Source organism: Ovis canadensis, chromosome 7 (genome assembly GCF_042477335.2).
Source record: "Ovis canadensis isolate MfBH-ARS-UI-01 breed Bighorn chromosome 7, ARS-UI_OviCan_v2, whole genome shotgun sequence".
In the NCBI taxonomy this organism is placed as follows: domain Eukaryota; kingdom Metazoa; phylum Chordata; class Mammalia; order Artiodactyla; family Bovidae; genus Ovis; species Ovis canadensis.
Window position 1 is genome coordinate 86,205,632 of NC_091251.1, and position 18,970 is coordinate 86,224,601.

General features: G+C 40.4%; 1 protein-coding gene across 7 annotated transcripts in view; it reads right to left on the reverse strand.

Moving 5' to 3' along the window:
• Nucleotides 1–16,664: 16,664 nt before the first annotated feature.
• Nucleotides 16,665–18,970, reverse strand: part of WDR89 (WD repeat domain 89) — a 48,538-nt gene continuing 46,232 nt past the window's right edge. For all 7 annotated transcript variants that reach the window (XM_069596800.1, XM_069596806.1, XM_069596801.2 and 4 more), the window contains one exon: nt 16,665–17,973. In XM_069596800.1, the coding sequence (XP_069452901.1) occupies nt 16,783–17,943 (1,161 nt within the window). In that variant the 5' untranslated portion in view covers nt 17,944–17,973 and the 3' untranslated portion in view covers nt 16,665–16,782. The remainder of the gene's footprint in view (nt 17,974–18,970) is intronic.

Consider the following 18,970-nt stretch of genomic DNA (forward strand, 5'->3'; position numbering starts at 1 on the left):
GTGAGTCAGCCAGGAGAGGGGAGGAGGGGTGTGTCTCCTCTAAGAGTGGTGCATCAGGGTCTTTAGGCAGCAGCGGCAGGGAGTGGGGAGGGGTTTGCAGGATTAGCATAGTAATACCGTAATAAATTTGAAAGTGCAATTGAAAGTCTCTCAGTCGTGTCTGAGTCTTTTCGACCCCTTGGCCTGGGGCCTGCCAGGCTCCTCTGTCCATGGAATTCTCCAAGCAAGAATACTGGAGTGGGTAGCCGTTCCCTTCTCTGGGGGATCTTCCCAACCCAGGGATCAAACCCAGGTCTGCTGAATTGCAGGCAGATTCTTTAATGTCTGAGCCACCAGGAAAGCTTTAGGGGCAATAATAAGTTTAGGGGCAGTATTGGAATCCACATGAGCCATGAGATTTTTATGTTTATTGAGAGAGGATTCCAATTGTTTCTGTTTTGTTTTGAATGAGAAAAAGTGATTTAGTACGGAGACAAATGTGTAAACTGAAATGTCAACCTGCTATAAAAGTATTGAGAAAAAAAAGATTAAGAACCGGTATAAAGCAAAGGAATGATTACCTCCCCAGGTGGGGATCAGAAAGTTTCAGAGAGGAGAAATGATTGATCTGGGGCTTAAGAACAAATACAAGTTTGCCAAATAAACCCCCAGGCAGGTAGAACAACCTTACCATATCATGGAAATAGTTTTACTGTTGTTCAGTCACTCAGTCCCCTTAGACTCTATAACCCCATGGACTGCAGCACGCCAAACTCCTCTGTCCTCCACTATTTCTGGGAGTTTCCTCAGATTCATATCCATTGAGTTGGTGATGCTATCTAATCATCTCACCCTCTGTTGCCCACATCTTCTCTTGCCGTCAGTCTTCCTCAGCATCAGGGTGTTTTCCAGTGAGTCAGCTCTTCACATCCGGTGGCCAAAGTACTGGAGCTTCAGCTTCAGCATCAGTCCTTTCAGTGAATATTCAGGGTTGCTTTCCTTTAAGATTGACTGGTTTGATCTCCTTGCAGTCTATAACATTATAAATATTAGTTTGCACTCACTCTATTCTCAGACACTGCCTTAAAAGCTTTGACATATGTCAGTTCATGTAATGTTTTGAACAATCTTGAGAAGTTTATACAGCGTTATCAGGTTCCACTGCTTATAACAGAGACCTAAAATAACAGTGGCTTATATGATAGTTTAATAGGTCCTTTCTCCATAAAATCTCAGGGTCCCAGGTTTCTTTTAGCCAACTACTCTAGGCCTTCATCCTCCTGGTCCAAGATGTTGGCTAGAGCTCCAGCCATCACACCACATTCCAGATGGCAGAAGGGAGCAAAGGAACTCAACTGTCATTTTGTGGAAATTCTACATATGTTTCATTAACCCAATTTAGTCTTTTTTTCTGGCCATGCCACACATGGCTTGTGGGATCTCAGTTCCCTCACCAGGGATTGAACCTGGACCACAGTAGTGAAAGCCTGGAATCTTAACCACCAGCCCACCAGGGAACTCCCAACCCAAACTAGTGTTTGTTTTTTTTTTAATATATTTATTTTTCTTTCTTATTTATTTGGCTGCTTTGGTCTTAGTTGCAGCACATGAGATCTTTGATCTTTGTTGTAGCATGCAAACTCTTAGTTGTGGCGTGTGAGATCTAGGGCGCTGACAAGGGATTGAACGTGGGCCCCCTGCACTGGGAGTCACAGCCACTGAACCACCAGGGAAGTCCCTCAACGAAATCTTAGAACCTCAAACAGTTAAGGAATACTCTGGAAAATACAATCTTTATTCTGGACATTACATCCCCATCCTAAAATGTAGGGGTTCCATACTATGGAAAGGGAGAACAGATAATGGGAGACAATTAAGTTTTTATCACACTGGAAGGAAAGTTATGACCAACCTAGACAGCATATTCAAAAGCAGAGACATTACTTTGTCAACAAAGGTCCATCTAGTCAAGGCTATGGTTTTTCCAGTGGTCATGTATGGATGTGAGAGTTGGACTAGAAAGAAAGCTGAGCGCTAAAGAATTGACGCTTTTGAACTGTGGTGTTGGAGAAGACTCTTGAGAGTCCCTTGGACTGCAAGGAGATCCAACCAGTGCATCCTAAAGGAGATCAGTCTTGGGTGTTCATTGGAAGGACTGATGTTGAAGCTGAAACTCCAATACTTAGGCCACCTGATGCGAAGAGCTGACTCATTTGAAAAGACCCTGATGCTGGGAAAGATTGAGGGCAGGAGGAGAAGGGGACGACAGAGGATGAGATGGTTGGATGGCATCACTGACTCAATGGACATGGGTTTGGGTGGACTCCGGGAGTTGGTGATGGACAGGGAGGCCTGGTGTGCTGCGGTTCATAGGGTTGCAAAGAGTTGGACATGACTGAGCGACTGAACTGACCTTCATTTTTCATATAACAAAACTGATGCAAAGTGTGGTTACATTATTTTCATGGTGCATTCAGGGATTTCAAGCAGTTTCTTTTGGCTGATGCACAAGTGTAAAAGTGGGAGGAATGAAAGGTGATGAGGATGCAAAGTTGTATGATTTTAATTCTGACATGTCACATGATCAAAAAGGTAATGGCTAGTGAAAAGCACAAAACCCAGGCAGCACTAAAGTGCAGAAGACATAAGATGAGTAATCTCAAAGCTAGATAGCTGAGAGTTAGTTTGTGGATCTGAGAGATGTATTTACTAATGAGTCAGTAAATTGAATAATAAATTAATTCAAATAATATTACCAACATCAGAAGCAATCAGTGTTGTAAACTTTGCCAAAAAGACCACAAAACTCATCTGACACATTTTTCAGTTTCTCTTTAAAATTTTATTTTACTTAAGTATTATGGGCTCCCCAGGTGGTACTAGTATTAAAGAATCCACTTGCCAAAGCAGGAGACATAAGGGATGAGGGCTCAATCCCTGGCTCGAGAAGATCCCCAGAGGAGGGCATGGCAACCCACTTCAGCACTCTTGCCCGGAGAATCCCATGTACACAGAAGCCTGGCAGGCTACTATTCATAGGGTCAGAAAGAGTTGGATACAACTGAAGCGACTTAGCAAGCACACACACGTAGTTGATTTACAGTGTTTTGTCAGTTTATGGTGTACAGGAAAATGACTGTTTTACATACATATTCTTTTTCACAATCTTTCCCATTATGGTTTATTAGAAAGTACTGAATATAGTTCCCTGTGCTATGTAGTTGGACATTGTCTGTTTTATACGTAGTAGTTTTTCTTTTAATTTTTGAATATCTACCTCCCCTCTAAACAATAGTCCAATAAAGATGTAATAATTTGCATTTAATGCATGTTGATTAAACCATGCAAGTTAATCCTTCCCTCACAAATATTGACTCAGTGATAAAATGAAAATTGTTTTGAAATAACACATACACAGAATTGAAGTAGTCTTTCTGTTGAAGAACAACTATTCATCAACCCCAACCTACTTTTTCACACCCTTCTCTGAACCCATGTGCTTCCGAGGAGCATGTGCTATCTTCAGCCCTAAAGGCAATGAATCACGACTGGGCCAGTCGGTGGTGATGGCATTCCTCTTGCTAGTGATTGTTTTTGGTTTGGGCACACATGAAATTTCAGCCAATGACACTTGCTACAAGGCTTCTCAGTAAATATATGTAAACATTAATTAATAAAAAGTATCAAAAGCCAAGTATCAAGTATCAGAAGCAAAGTAAAAAGTATCAGAAGCTGCTCTCCCATTAAACATTGTTGAGTATGGATGTTCTTATTGGCTGATTGTAGTCATCTTGTGAACTTGAACCTGACAAGATGAAAACTGGCAGAGCAGAAAAATGGAAAGAATTTGCATTCTTGCTAGCAACCCTGGCAATGCTTTACTTCTGAACTTATGCCAGGTAGTATGTTCCTCATTTGGTTAATTTGAATTGAGCTGTTATTTGCAGCCAAAACTATCCTGATATTCTACCACAAGGTGTGAGTGAAAGTTGCTCAGTCATGTCCAACTCTTTGCAACCCCATGTACTACACAGTCCACGGGATTCTCCAGGAGTGAGTAGCTTTTCCCTTCTCCAGGGGATCTTCCCAAACCAGGTATCAAACCCAGTCTCCCCCATTCCGGGTGGCTTCTGTACTAAATGAGCTATCAAGGAAGCCCACATATAACAAAAATCAACTATAAAAACAGAAATCTCTTTTCCTTTCTCTTCTACTTTTCTTCTCTAGAGGGGATCACTTTCAACTTTTAACTGGTTTGGCAGATGATTTACTTACATACTTCTAAATATTGATAATATGCTTACCTTGCTATTTTCTTGATTTTTCCATAGAAAGAATGCCAAATTTTTACTGTGGAAAAGGAAGCTAAGCATTTGCACACCCCTTCCACTTCCCTTCCCTGCTGTTAACATAGTTTTACAACTTTTGATTAGATCAATATTGTACTTCCATGATGACTTCATAAATATTATTCACCACTGGGTCAAACAGTATACTATATTTCCATTTCTTTTCTCATACAATTTTCCCCCTTAGAGTTAAAAATCACCCCCCACCTCTTTTAATTGCATAGTTTTCCATGTGCCTATAATTAGTTCTCAAACCCTCCAATGGGCCTGTTCAGTTCAGTTCAGTTGCTCAGTCGTGTCTGACTCTTTGCGACCCTATGGACTGCAGCATGCGGGCTTCCCTATCCATCACCACCTCCCAGGGCTTGCTCAAACTCATGCCCATCGAGTCGGTGATGCCATCTAACCATCTCATCCTCTGTGTCCCCTTCTCCTCCTGTCTTCAATTTTTCCTAGCATCAGGGTCTTTTCCAGTGAGTCAGCTCTTTACAACAGGTGGCCAAATTATTGGAGTTTCAGCTTAAGCATCAGTCCTTCCAAAGAATATTCAGGACTGATTTCCTTTAGGATTGATTTGCTTGATTTCCTTGCAGTCCAAGAGACTCTCAAGAGTCTTCTCCAACACCACAGTTCAAAACCATCAATTCTTCAGTGCTCAGCTTTCTTTATAGTTCAGCTCTCACATCCATACATGACTACTGGACAAATGATAGCTTTGACTAGACGGACCTTTGTTGGTAAAGTAATGTCTCTAGTTTTTAACATTCTATCTAGGTTGGTCATAGTATTTCTTCCAAGGAGCAAGTGTCTTTTAATTTTGTGGCTGCAGTCACCATCTGCAGTGATTTTGTAGCCCCCCAAAATAAAATCTGTCACTGTTTCCATTGTTTCCTCATTTATTTGCCATGAAGAAATGGGACCGGATGCCATGATCTTGGTATATTAGTGTTGAGTTTTAAGCCAGCTTTTTCACTCTCCTCTTTCATTTTCATCAAGAGGCTCTTTAGTTCCTCTTCACTTTCTGCCATTAGGGTTGTGTCATCTGCATATCTGAGGTTATTGATATTTCTCCCAGCAATCTTGATTCCAGCTTGTGCTTCATCTAGCCTGGCATTTCACATGATATACTCTGCATGTGAGTTAAATAAGCAGGGTGACAATATACAGCCCTGACGTACTCCTTTCCCTATTTGGAACCAGTCTGTTGTTCCATGTCCAGTTCTAATTCTTGCTTCTTGACCTGCATACAGATTTCTCAGGAGGCAGGTCAGGTGGTCTGGTATTCCCATCTCTTTCAGAAATTTCCAGTTTGTTGTGATCACACAAAGGCTTTGGTGTAATCAATACAGAAGTAGACATTTTTCTGGAATTCTCTTGCTTTTTCTACGATCCAGCAGATGTTGGCAATTTGATCTTCTGGTTCCTCTGCCTTTTCTAAATAAAGCTTGAACATCTGGAATTTCATGGTTCATGTACTGTTGAAGCCTGGTTTGGAGAATTTTGAGCATTCCTTTGCTAGTGTGTGAGATGAGTGCAATTGTGCAGTAGTTTGAGCATTCTTTGGCATTGCCTTTCTTTGGGATTGGTATGAAAAATGACCTTTTCCAGTCTGGCGGCCACTGCTGAGTTTTCCAAATTTGTTGGCATATTGAGTGCAGCACTTTCACAGCCTCATCTTTTAGGATTTGAAATAGCTCAACTGGAATTCCATCACCCCCACTAGCTTTGTTCATGGCAATGCTTCCTTAGGCCCACTTGACTTCGCATTCCAGGATGTCTGGCTCTAGGTGAGTGATCACAGCATCATGTTAGCTGGGTCATGAAGATTGTTTTTCTATAGTTCTTCTGTGTGTTGTTGCCACCTCTTCTTAATATCGTCTGCTTTTGTTAGGTTCATACTGCTTCTGTCCTTTATTGTGCCCATCTTTGCATGAAATGTTCACTTGTTTTCCCTGATTTTCTTGAAGAGATCTCTAGTCTTTACCATTCTATTGTTTTCCTCTGTTTCTTTGCATTGATCACTTAGGAAGGCTTTCTTATCTCTCTTCGCTATTCTTTGAAACTCTGCATTCAGATGAGTGTATCTTTCCTTTTCTCCTTTGCCTTTTGCTTCTCTTCTTTTCCCAGTTATTTGTAAGGTCTCCTCAGACAACCATTTTGCCTTTTGCGTTTCTTTTTCTTGGGGATGGTCTTGATCACTGCCTCCTGTACAATGTCAAGAAACTGTCCACAGTTCTTCAGGTACTCCATCAGATCTAATCCCTTGAACCTATTTGTCACTTCCACTTACAATCTTAAGGGATTTGATTTAGGTCATACCTGAATGGTCTAGTGGTTTTCCCCACTTTCTTCAATTCAGTCTGAATTTTGCAATAAGGAGTTCACGATCTTAGCCACAGTCAGCTGCTGGTCTTGTTTGTGCTGACTGTATAGAGCTTCTCCATCTTTGGCTGCAAAGAATATAATCAGTGTGGTAGCAGGAGCCATGGCTATCTGTTGCAGGGGTCTTTGGTTCACGGTGTGGTTGTTATCAGGAAGGTGAGGCAGAGGTCGTGGAAGTCTGGGGCAGTAGACAGAACACTTACACGTGTGTGGTTTGTTGTGTGGGTTGCAGTTGCATTTCTGGGCTTGGATGGGGCTTCATTGCAAAGAATGAAGTTGTGATGGAGCTAGAGACTGATGAAAGGACCAGAGCCTGAAGCTCTGAAAGTCATGAGGGGCGTAGGTATGGAATAGGAATGTCCTTGGAAGGAAAGCTGCAGCTACCTGGGTGACACAGCCTGTGGCGTAACCCCTTTGGAGGAGGTCGTCATTAACCCCACCCACCATATAGCTGCCAAGCAGATGACCCACAAACTGCAGAAATGGGGTTGTAATATCCCATCAATGTGATCTTTTCTTTCCTGTTAAAATGACTGTCTTTGCTTTCTCTCCTCCCTCTCTCATTCTCCCTGTTTCTGAACCCTCTTCCATTACTTTCTCCTTCCATACTAGGCAACCACCCTATGGTGATTAACACATATAATCATCTGTATGTGCTTGCAAAATGGGAATTGCTTTTTGTATATTTTAAATTTATATAAATGGTTTTCCCACACATGCATTCCATTTCTTACTATTTTCATTGGGTACTATATTTTTATGATTAAGCCATATGTCTGAAGTATATAGATCTAGTTGGTGGTTTGTTAAGTGTTGCAGAATACTTCATGGTGTACATCCATCACATTTTTACCTGTTTCCCAGGGATGCATATCCAGATTTGCCTACTACTCTATGACAGCACAAACAATGCCCAACAATGAACCTGGATGCAAATATCTTTGGGCTATCACATCGCAGAGTGTAATGGCTAGGTCAGAGGGTACATGAACAAGTGCTTTTGCTCTCCAGAATAGCTGTATCTGTGTGTCTACACTGCCATCAGCACTGCAGTAGGGTTCCTCTGTGCCCACGTGTCCAACATTTTGGTATCATTTAATTTCCTAATTTTTTTAATTCTAAAAGACATGATTAAGTCCAAAAAGTTTTTTAATTCTAAAAGGTGATTAAGTCTTCATTTTTCTGACTGCCAAGAAGTTTGACAATTTTTGTGGGTTTCATCTGAAATTTGCCTTTATATATTTATTGCTAATTTTTCCATTGGTATTTTCCCTTATTGATTTGCAGAATTCCTTCTATAGTCTGTTTACCCACTCATTGATTCCAAGTATTTTTTCTTCCATCTGTCATTTATCTATAGATCTTTTGTGACCAGAATGCCTTATACTGTATACTTTTGAAGTTTAAGAAGCCATTTACCATCTCTAAATTAGAGCTAGTCTCATTTAAGATCATGGCATCTGGTCCTATCACTTCATGGCAAATAGATGGGGAAAATGTGGCAACAGTGCCAGATTTCATTTTCTTGGGCTTCAAAATGAAGGCAGACAGTCCCAGCAGCCATGAAATTAAAAGACACTTGCTCCTTGAAAGAATAGCTATGACAAACCAAGAGTGTATTAAAAAGCAGAGACATCACTTTGCCAGCAAAGTCCATATACTCAAAGCTATGGTTTTTCCAGTAGTCATGCACAGATGTGAGAGTTGGACTGTAAAGGCTGAATACCAAAGAACTGATGCTTTCAAACTGTGGTGTTGGAGAAGACTCTTGAAAGTCCCTTGGAGAGCAAGGAGATCAAACCTGTCAATCTTAAAGGAAATTGACCCTGAATATTCATTGGAAGGACTGATGCTCCAATACCTTAGGCACCTGATGTGAAAAGCTGACTCACTGGAAAAGACCCTGATTCTGGGAAAGATTGAGGGCAAGTGGAGAAGGGGACAATAGAGGATGAGATGGTTGGATGGCATCACTGACCCAATGGACATGAGTCTGAGCAAACTCAGAAAGATGGTGAAGGACAGGTAAGCCTGGCATGCTGCAATTCACGGGGTCACAAGAGTTGGACAAGGCTTATCAACTGAATGACATTTATCATTTAAGAAATCTAGTTTTGTTTTTCTGTATATAGTAAGCTGCTGCTGCTGCCAAGTCACTTCAGTCGTGTCTCACTCCGTATGACCCCATAGACAGCAGACCACCAGGCTCCGCCATCCCTGGGATTCTCCAGGCAGGAACACTGGAGTGGGTTGCCATTTCCTTTTCCAATGCATGAAAGTGAAAAGTGAAAGTGAAGTCGCTCAGTCGTGTCCGACTCTTCGAGACCCCATGGACTGTAGCCCACCAGGCTCCTCCGTCCATGGGATTTTCCAGGCAAGAGTACTACAGTGGGTTGTCATTTCCTTCTCAAATATAGTTAGCTAGTATCCTTTAAATAACTTAATGAAAAAACTTTCCTTTTTCATTATGTCACCTTTATAAAATATTAAGTTGCCATATCAGTCAGTTCAGTTCAGTCGCTCAGTCGTGTCCAACTCTTTGTGACCCCATGAATCACAGCACACCAGGCCTCCCTGTCCATCACCATCTCCCGGAGTTCACTCAGACTCATGTCCATGGAGTCCGTGATGCCATCCAGCCATCTCATCCTCTGTCATCCCCTTCTGCTCCTGCCCCCAATCCCTCCCAGCATCAGAGTCTATTCCAATGAGTCAACTCTTCCCAGGAGGTGGCCAAAGTACTGGAGTTTCAGCTTTAGCATCGTTCCTTCCAAAGAAATCCCAGGGCTGATCTCCTTCAGAATGGACTGGTTGGATTTCCTTGCAGTCCAAGGGACTTGCAAGAGTCTTCTCCAACACCACAGTTCAAAAGCATCAATTCTTCGGTGCTCAGCCTTCTTCACAGTCCAACTCTCACATCCATACATGACCACAGGAAAAACCATAGCCTTGACTAGACGGACCTTAGTCGGCAAAGTAATGTCTCTGCTTCTGAATATACTATCTAGATTGGTCATAACTTTTCTTCCAAGGAGTAAGCGTCTTTTAATTTCATGGCTGCAGTCACCATCTGCAGTGATTTTGGAGCCCCCCCAAAATAAAGTCTGACACTGTTTCCACTGTTTCCCCATCTATTTCCCATGAAGTGATGGGACCAGATGCCATGATCTTCGTTTTCTGAATGTTGAGCTTTAAGCCAACTGTTTCGCTCTCCTCTTTCACTTTCATCAAGAGGCTTTTTAGTTCCTCTTCACTTTCTGCCATAAGGGTGGTGTCATCTGCATATCTGAGGTGATTGATATTTCTCCCAGCAATCTTGATTCCAGCTTGTGTTTCTTCCAGCGCAGCGTTTATCACGATGTACTCTGCATAGAAGTTAAATAAGCAGGGTGACAACATACAGCCTTGACGTACTCCTTTTCCTATTTGGAACTAGTCTGTTGTTCCATGTCCAGTTCTAACTGTTTCTTCCTGACCTGCATACAGATTTCTCAAGAGGCAGGTTAGGTGGTCTGGTATTCCCATCTCTTTCAGAATTTTCCACAGTTGATTGTGATCCACACAGTCAAAGGCTTTGGCATAGTCAATAAAGCAGAAATAGATGTTTTTTCTGGAACTCTCTTGCTTTTTCCATGATCCAGTGGATGTTGGCAATCCATGCTTTATCTCTGAGTTCTATTTATTTGCATTGTTCTCTGGCCATATAGTAGCTTCCCTGGTAGCTGATGAAGAATCCACCTACAATGCAGGAGACCCTGTTCGATTCCTGGTTCAGGAAGATCCACTGAAGAAGAGATAGGCTACCCATCCCAGCATTCTTGGGCTTTCCTTGTAGCTCAGCTGGTAAAGAATCTGCCTGCGATGCGGGAGACCTGGGTTCAATCCTTGGGTTGGGAAGATTCCCCTGGAGAAGGGAAAGGCTACCCATTCCAATATTCTGGCCTGGAAAATTTCATGGGGTCACAAAGAGTCAGACACCACTGAACGACCTTCACTTTCACTTTCAAATAGATATCCTGTAATCTTGGTCAATTCTGGGATAGTTTTTAACTTTTGCTTTTGTTAAATGATGTTTGGATTTTTGTAGACTGACCGTCCTCTGGCAACTTCGCTGAACCTCTTTATAGTTCGAATAGTTTGCTAACTGTTGGATTTTTCAGGTATTTTTTATTTGCAAAGGAGTTTTTTTCCCTCTTCTCTTCCAATCCTTACACATTATAGTTTTTTTTAAATCATTCCTTATAGTATTAGCCAGAATCTGTACTACTACACTAGGCTTCCTCATTGCATTCCGGTCTCAATTTCTCAAAGAAAATGTATTTTAATCTAACATTTCTCCACTAAGAATTACATTTAGTGCATATTTTTTATATGTGAATTTTAACCAAGTTAAAATTATTCTATTGATAGCTTGAGGTTTAGATTTTTCATAAATAGGTATGAAGCCTTAACACGTGTTTTTCTATGTCATTCTTTGTCTATCACTCTGATAGATTTTCTGATGTTGAGTCACCCTAGCATCCCTGAGATAAGCCCTATTTGTCATGTTTTTAAAAAATACACCATTAGATTTGGTAGCTAATATTTTAAACTGTGAATATATATTCATAACAAGCAAAACAAGCCTTTTTCTTCATTTTCATCTGACTTTGGAATCAATGCTACATTTGTCAATAATTACATTTGTAAATTCCATTTGTCAATAATTAAGACTGCCACCTAGCTTTTTGGTTCATATTTGTTTGGTGTATCTTTTTTTTTTTTTTGCAACAGCTTTATTCAGATGTACTTCACATATAATTCATTTATTTGAAGTGTACAACTTAATAGTTTTTAATATGCCCAGAGTTATGCAACCATAACCACGATCAATTTTTGAATATTTTCATCATCCCCAAAAGAAATCCTATCAGCAATCAACCATCAACCCTTCCATTTTCCCCCCACCTCCCAGCCCCAGGCAAATACTGTATATATGTTCTCTTTATAGATTTGACTATTCTGAAAATTTGATGTAAATGGAATCATACATATGTAGTCTTTTGTGGCTATCTTTACTTAGCGTGTTTTCAAGATTCATCAGAGTTGTAGCATACATTAGTACATGGATGAATATTTCTTTCCTTTTCATGGATGAATAATATTCCACCATATGTGTACTTTTATCCATTCATCAACTGATGGACATTTGAATTTCCCACTTTTGGTTATTGTGAATAACTGTTATGAATATTCATATAAAAGTTTTTGTGTGGATTTGTCTTCAATTCTCTTCAGCATATACCTAGGAGTGAAACTGTTGCATCAAATAGCAACTGTTTGAAGAGTTGTCAGACTGCAGCTGTACCATTTTATATTCCTAATAGCAGTGTATGAAGCTTTCTCTACACTCTCACCAATACTTTTTTTTTTTTTAATTATAGCCATCCTAGTGAGTGTGAAATGGTATCTCACTGTGGTTTCAATTTGCATTTCCCTACTGACTAATGATATTAAGCATCTTTTTGTGTGTGTTTATTGACCACTTGTATATTTTCTTTGGAGAAATGTCTATTCAGATCCTTTGACCATTGAAAAAATTGGGCGGTCTTATTATTGTCATTACACTTGACACTCTTGTTGGGCCTTTCAACCTGAAGATAAGTTCTGGGATAGCCTCTTATTTCATTTTAATAATTGAATTTTTTCCCACTTACAACATAGTCAGCATTACCTCATATCCTAAATATGTTAAAAACATGGCTTTTCATTTTTACATAGTCCTCTATCAAAAGATCTAAATGTATCAGAGATTTTAAGCAGCATGCTGCTGCTAAGTCACTTCAGTAGTGTCCGACTAAGTGTGAACCCATAGACGGCAGCCCACCGGGCTCCCTCGTCCCTGGGATTCTCCAGGCAAGAACATTGGAGTGGGTTGCCATTTCCTTCTCCAATGCATGAAAGTGAAAAGTGAAAGTGAAGTCGCTTAGTCGTGTCCGACTCTTAGCGACCCCATGGACTGCAGCCTACCAGGCTCCTCTGTCCATGGGATATTCCAAGCAAGAGTACTGGAGTGCGGTGCCATTGCCTTCTCTGTTAAGCCGCATGAGGCATTATCAAACCTGTGTTTTTGATGTTCAGTCAAGAAGAGTAGAGAAAATGAACTGGAGTAGATAAGAGTCTATAATCTTGAGAGAAATGATGGAAGTCTTATCTAAGGCAGTAGTGGTAGGGGGTAAAGCAAAAAAAAGATGACAAGTTTCTACTTCTATTAGGAAGTAGAATGGCACAGGACTTGGTGGGTGATTAAGAGAAAAAGGAAAACTACTAAGTTGCCCTCAGGTGTATGGTTTGGATAATACCAAGCATAGTTGAATTTCTTGAAATAAGAATCATGTATTTTCAATATGTTTAATAGTTACTTACCTATTGTTTGGGCTTCCCTTGTGGCTCAGCTGGTAAAGAATCTGCCTGCAATGCAGGAGATCCAGGTATGATCCCTGGGTTTGGAAGATTCTCTAGAGAAGGGAAAGGCTACCCACTCCAGTATTCTGACCCGGAGAATTCCATGGACTATAGAGTCCATGGGGTCGCAAAGAGTTGGACACGACTGAGAGACTTTCAGTTTCACTTATTGTTCAGTCTCACTTGAGTTAAGTTAAGTGAGTAAGTAAGTGAAGCAGCTCAGTCCTGTCCAACCCTTTGCAACCCGGTGGACTGTAGACTACCACGCTTCTCCATCCATGGGATTCTCCAGGAAAGAATACTGGAGTGGGTTACCATTTCCTTCTCCAGGGGATCTTCCCGACCCAGGGATCGAACCCAGGTCTCCCACGTTAGAGGGAGACACTTTAACCTCTGAGCCACCAGGGAAGATAAGTGAAGCCGCTCAGTCTTAAGTTAGATCATATCTAAATGTAAGTTACAAATGTTCCATAAAAAAAAATTTCCCCCAGTGCTACACTCTCATAGATAATGTACAAAACCTTTAGAAGGATCAACTTTTTAACTAAGATGCTTTGGAGAAATAGTTAAAAGGAAGTACGAAGAATTAGCAGTAAACAAAAATTCAAGTTTAAAATTATGGATGGAGGAAACACTTTAGAAGAAAATTTTATCACAAAATATTGGAATCTTTAGAAAATAAAAAGTTTTTCCACTATTATAAATACTTTCATTTTTGTATATTTACTTTGAGTTTCAAAACAAATTTTATAAGATATTTTCCTTTTTATCAGTGAAACAACTGTTTAACCAGTAATATTAAAAGTATTGATGCAAATTTACTCAATATATTTTTCTCAAAAGTACAAATAGTATTAAAAGTATAACTGCAAATTTACTAAATATATTTTTCTCAAAAATGAAAATCACTATTTCTGAAAAAGTTTAATTCTATTTAGAGTATTTATATTTAAATGTCAGTGTATTTAAATATAAATAGGACAGAAAGAGTAAAGACCTAACAGAAGCAGAAGAGATTAAGAAGAGGTGGAAAGAATAGACAGAACTATACAAAAGGAGTCTTAATGACACGGATAACTACAATGTTGTGGTCACTTATCTAGAGCCAAACATTCTGGAGTGTGAAGTCAAGTGGGCCTAAGGAAGCATTACTACAAACAAAGATAGTGGAGGTGATAGAATTCCAGCTGAGCTATTTAAAAACCTAAAAGATGATGCTGTTGAAGTGCTGCACTCAATATGTCAGCAAATTTGGAAAGCTCAGCAGTGGCCACCAGACTGGAAAAGGTCAGTTTTCATTCCAATCCCAAAGAAAGGCAATGCCAAAGAATGTTCAAACTACTGTACAGCTGTGCTCATTTCCCATGCTAGTAAGGTTATGCTCAAATCCTTCAAGCTAGGCCTCAGCAGTACATGAACCAAAAACTTCCAGATGTACAAGCTGGGTTTAGAAAAGGCAGAGGAACCAGAGATCAAATTGCCAACATGCACTGGATCATAGAAAAAGCAACAGAATTCCAGAAAAGCATAAACTTTCGCTTCATTGACTACACTAAAGTCTTGACTTTGGTACTAAGTCACTTCAGTCATGTCCGACTCTTTGTGACCCCATGAGCTGTAGCCTGGCAGGCTCCTCCGTCCATGGGATTTTCCAGGAAAAGATATCAAAGTGGGTTACCATTTCCTCCTCCAGGGGATCTTCCCAACCCACGGGTTGAATCCACATCTCTATGTCTCTTGCATTGGCAGGCGGGTTCTTTACTACTGGTGCCACCAGTCTGCTTTTTGTTGACTGTGGGGATCACAACAAATTGTGGAAAATGTTTCCCTGGTGGCTTAGACAGTAAGGAATCTGCCCACAATGCGGGAGACCCAGGTTCAATCCCTGGGTCGGAAAGATCCCCTGGAAAAGGGAATGGTGCCCACTCCAGTACTCTTGCCTAGAGAATTCCATGGACAGAGGAGCCTGATAAGCTATGGTCCATGGGGTCTCAAACACATGTGAGACACAACTGAGTGACTCACACACACACTTAAGGAGATGGGAATACCAGACCACCTTGTTTCCTGAGAAATCTGTATGCAGGTCAAGAAGAAACAGCTAGAATCCTACATGGAACAAATGACTGGTTCAAAATTGGGAAAGGAGTAAGACGAGGCTGTATATTGTCACCCTGCTTATTTAACTTATATATAGAGTAAGTAAGTGTTAGTCGCTCAGTCGTGCCCGACTCATTGCTATCCCATAGACTGCAGCCCACCAGGCTCCTGTGTCCATGAGATTTCCAGGCAAGGATACTGAAGTGGGTTGCCATTTCCTTCTCCAGGGGATCTTCCCAACCCAGTAATTGAACCCAGGTCTCCTGCACTGCAGGCAGGTTCCTTACAGACTGAACTATAAGGGAAGCCCATATATAGAGTACATCATGTGAAATGCCAGGCTGGAGAAAGGAGAGTGAAAAAGCTGGCTTAAAATTCAACATTAAAAAAACTAAGATCATGGCATCCAGTCCCATCACTTCAAGGCAAATAGAAGGGGCAAAAGTGGAAACAGTGACAGACTTTATTTTCTTGGGCTCCAAAATCACTGCAGATGGTAACTGCAGCCATGAAATTAGAAGACACTTGCTTCTTGGAAGAAAAGCTATGACAAATCTAGACAGCATATTAAAAAGCAGAGATATCACTTTGCCAACAAAGCTCTGTATAGTCAAAGCTATGGTTTTTCCAGTAGTCATGTATGGATGTGACAGTTGGACCATAAAGGAGGCTGAGCGCCAAAGTACTGACGCTTTTGAACTGTGGTGTTGGAGAAGACTCTGGAGAGTCCCTTGGACTGCAGGGAGATCAAACCAGTCAACTCTAAGGAAAATCAACCTGAACAGTCACTGGAAGGACTGATGCTGAAGCTGAAGTTCTAATACTTCGGCCACCTGATGCAAAGAGCCGACTCACTGGAATAGACCCTGATGCTGGAAAGACTGAAGGCAAAAGGAGAAGAAGATGAGAAAGGATGAGACGGTTGGATGGCATCACTGACTCAATGAACATGAATTTGAGCAAACCCTGGGAGACAGTGAAGGACAGGGAAGGCTGGCATGCTGCAGTCCATGAGGTCGCAGAGAGTTGAACATGATTTTGCAACTCAACTACAATGCTAGTGTAATCCACATGTATTAAGCAAGTAGGGGCTTCTCAAATAAAGAAAAAACAGTCTTATTTGGTTTTATAAATAATAAAGATGATTTAAAAAGTTAAAAATTGAGCTTAAAAAACACAACCCAAACCACCTGTTTTTAAAAGTCACACCAGCCGTCTACTTCTAAAAAACCCTTATCAAAGCTATTTCTTCAAACCCAACATTTACTAATTCAACAGATGGGTTTTTAAAATGAGGAATGTAATTTTACTTTCAACTCACTGATTATATACTCAACTGGCAGCTTTAAAAAAATAATTTTAGAATACACAAAGACTTGAATTAAACCATTCTCAGCATTTTCCCAGGACTGTTTGCTAACTGGCTTGTTTTTATTTATATATGAGCTTTTATATGTCTACCACAGGTAGTACACAGAAATAATTATTTGCAACTATAAAACTTATCAAGTAAACGCCCAATGTAACATCATTGCTTTTTCCTTCTCTTATAAGAATCATTACTGTGAACGCGAACTCGCTGGTATACAGAGGATGCTATTTTCATGCTGTCTTTCTTTGTAAATGTCTTCTCAACTGCTCCAGGTTTCCAAAGTAACAACTGTGCGTCTTCTCCTCCAGTTAGCAAAGAATCATCCTGCATATTCCAACAGAAGGACCGGACTGTAGCAGCATGCCCTCCTTGAAGGCTGGTCACATGGACCAATCCTGATGTCATACAGCTCATTATGTGAATGATTCCTGTGTTTGTCCCTCCAACAACAAATAATTTGTCTGTCTTTTCATGATATAGGCCACCAATCAAATAGTCCAAAATCCCTTCTTTCACGTTAATTACTTCTCTGACATCTGGAATGTTCAAACATGTAATTGGTTCATCTGTATCCAGATGATTAAGATCCCACCAACAAAATCCCTCATCATGTGTCATGCAGTAAATCTGTTTATAATCTTTCCCAGACCAACCAATAAAGCTTACTGATGAAACTGAGTTACAGGTTGTGACCAGTGCATCGTCTTCATTATCTGCGCTAATATCAAATACATTTACCAGGCCATCAGTTGAACCTGAGACTACCATGTTTGGATTACTGGGATGGAAACATACTTGAGTGATATCATCACTATGTGTCTCTGAATATGCACCAAGTGGCTCTTTGGTAGTAGACAAGTCCTGAGAATTAATTCTGGCATCCCAAAATACCAACAATGCATCATCATCAACTTTTTCTGTACCAGCACAAATGACATGATCATTAGAACTGATATCAAAACTGATAAAAATATTGGAAGGGTAACCCTTGAACAGCTGGACAGGCTTTCCACTGGCCAGTCGAGCATCCCAACACTTCACAGTGCCATCAGTGCATGAGGAATACACACTGTCATGCGAATTTGCAAACTTGACTCCATTAAGTCCAGGACATCCTCTAAATTCTCGTATTACATTTAACCTTTCTTTATCATATATTCTGATTGATCCATTAGAACATAAAACAGCAACCAAGCTTCCTTTTTCTGTTTGTACAGTCTTTGATGTGTCTATGCCAAGCAGGTAAGTAGGCTCTTTAGTTTCTGAGGAACGTTTAACAATGTTCAAGTTGGCAAATTGTTCTTCAATCTTCTCCATATCAGGAGTGCATCCAAGGGTAGCAAAAATCTGTAATAAAAACAAAAATTGAAATTAAACCCAAAGCGTCTCTACATTGTAATTAAATCAATAACATTTCCCTCTGAGAGCTGGCACAAGAAAACAGAAATAAAATCTAATATTTTAATCATTCCCCTACCATGATGTAACTAAATCTCAGCTGCTTCCTTGTAATTCAACCACTTTTTATATACTGAATCTACTGCCAGTAAGAGATTATAAAAATGTATGTACATGTACATACATTGCTTAGTAATTCCTTTCAGCTCAAACCTAATTATTGGTCCTACTCATGGTCCTCAGCATTAGCCAGGATCTCTACTTTGGGATCATCTTCTCCTGGCCCCAGCTACCTTATACAGTTATAGAATCTAACACAGATGTGTTGGCAGAAAAATAGTCCCTCAACGATGTTCATGCCTTCATCCCAGGAACCTATGAATATGTTAGGTTACATGGCAAAGATGAATTGAGGTTGTAAATGGAATTAAGGTTGCTAATCAGTTGATATTAAAATAGATTATTAAGGATTATCTGGGTGAACCCAAAGTAATCACCAGTGCCCTTAAAAGTAGAAGCAGACAGAATATGAGAATCAATGGGAGATGTTCCTATGGAAGAAAGGTTCAGAGAGATACATTACTGATTTGGGCGAGGGAAGCCAATAATTGGGTGGCCTCTAGAGAGTGGAAGAGGCAAGGAAATAGCTTCCTTTAGAGCCTCCACATGAAAGTGAAACTCTGCTGATCCTTGATTTTAGCCCAGTGAGACCCACTTTGAACTTCTGACCTCCAGAGCTATAAAAAAAATTTATGTCATTTCAAGCCACCAATTTTGCAGTAATTTGTTACAGCAGTGATTAAAAAACAAAACAAACAAAAAAAAAAACTAATAGAGGTACCCAGTAGGAATTGCAGAGATGTGCTTCTCAGGCAGGAGCAGCTTGCAAATGGTGGAGCTGGAATTTGAACCCAGGCATTTTGGCTTCAGGAACGGTGACCTTTAC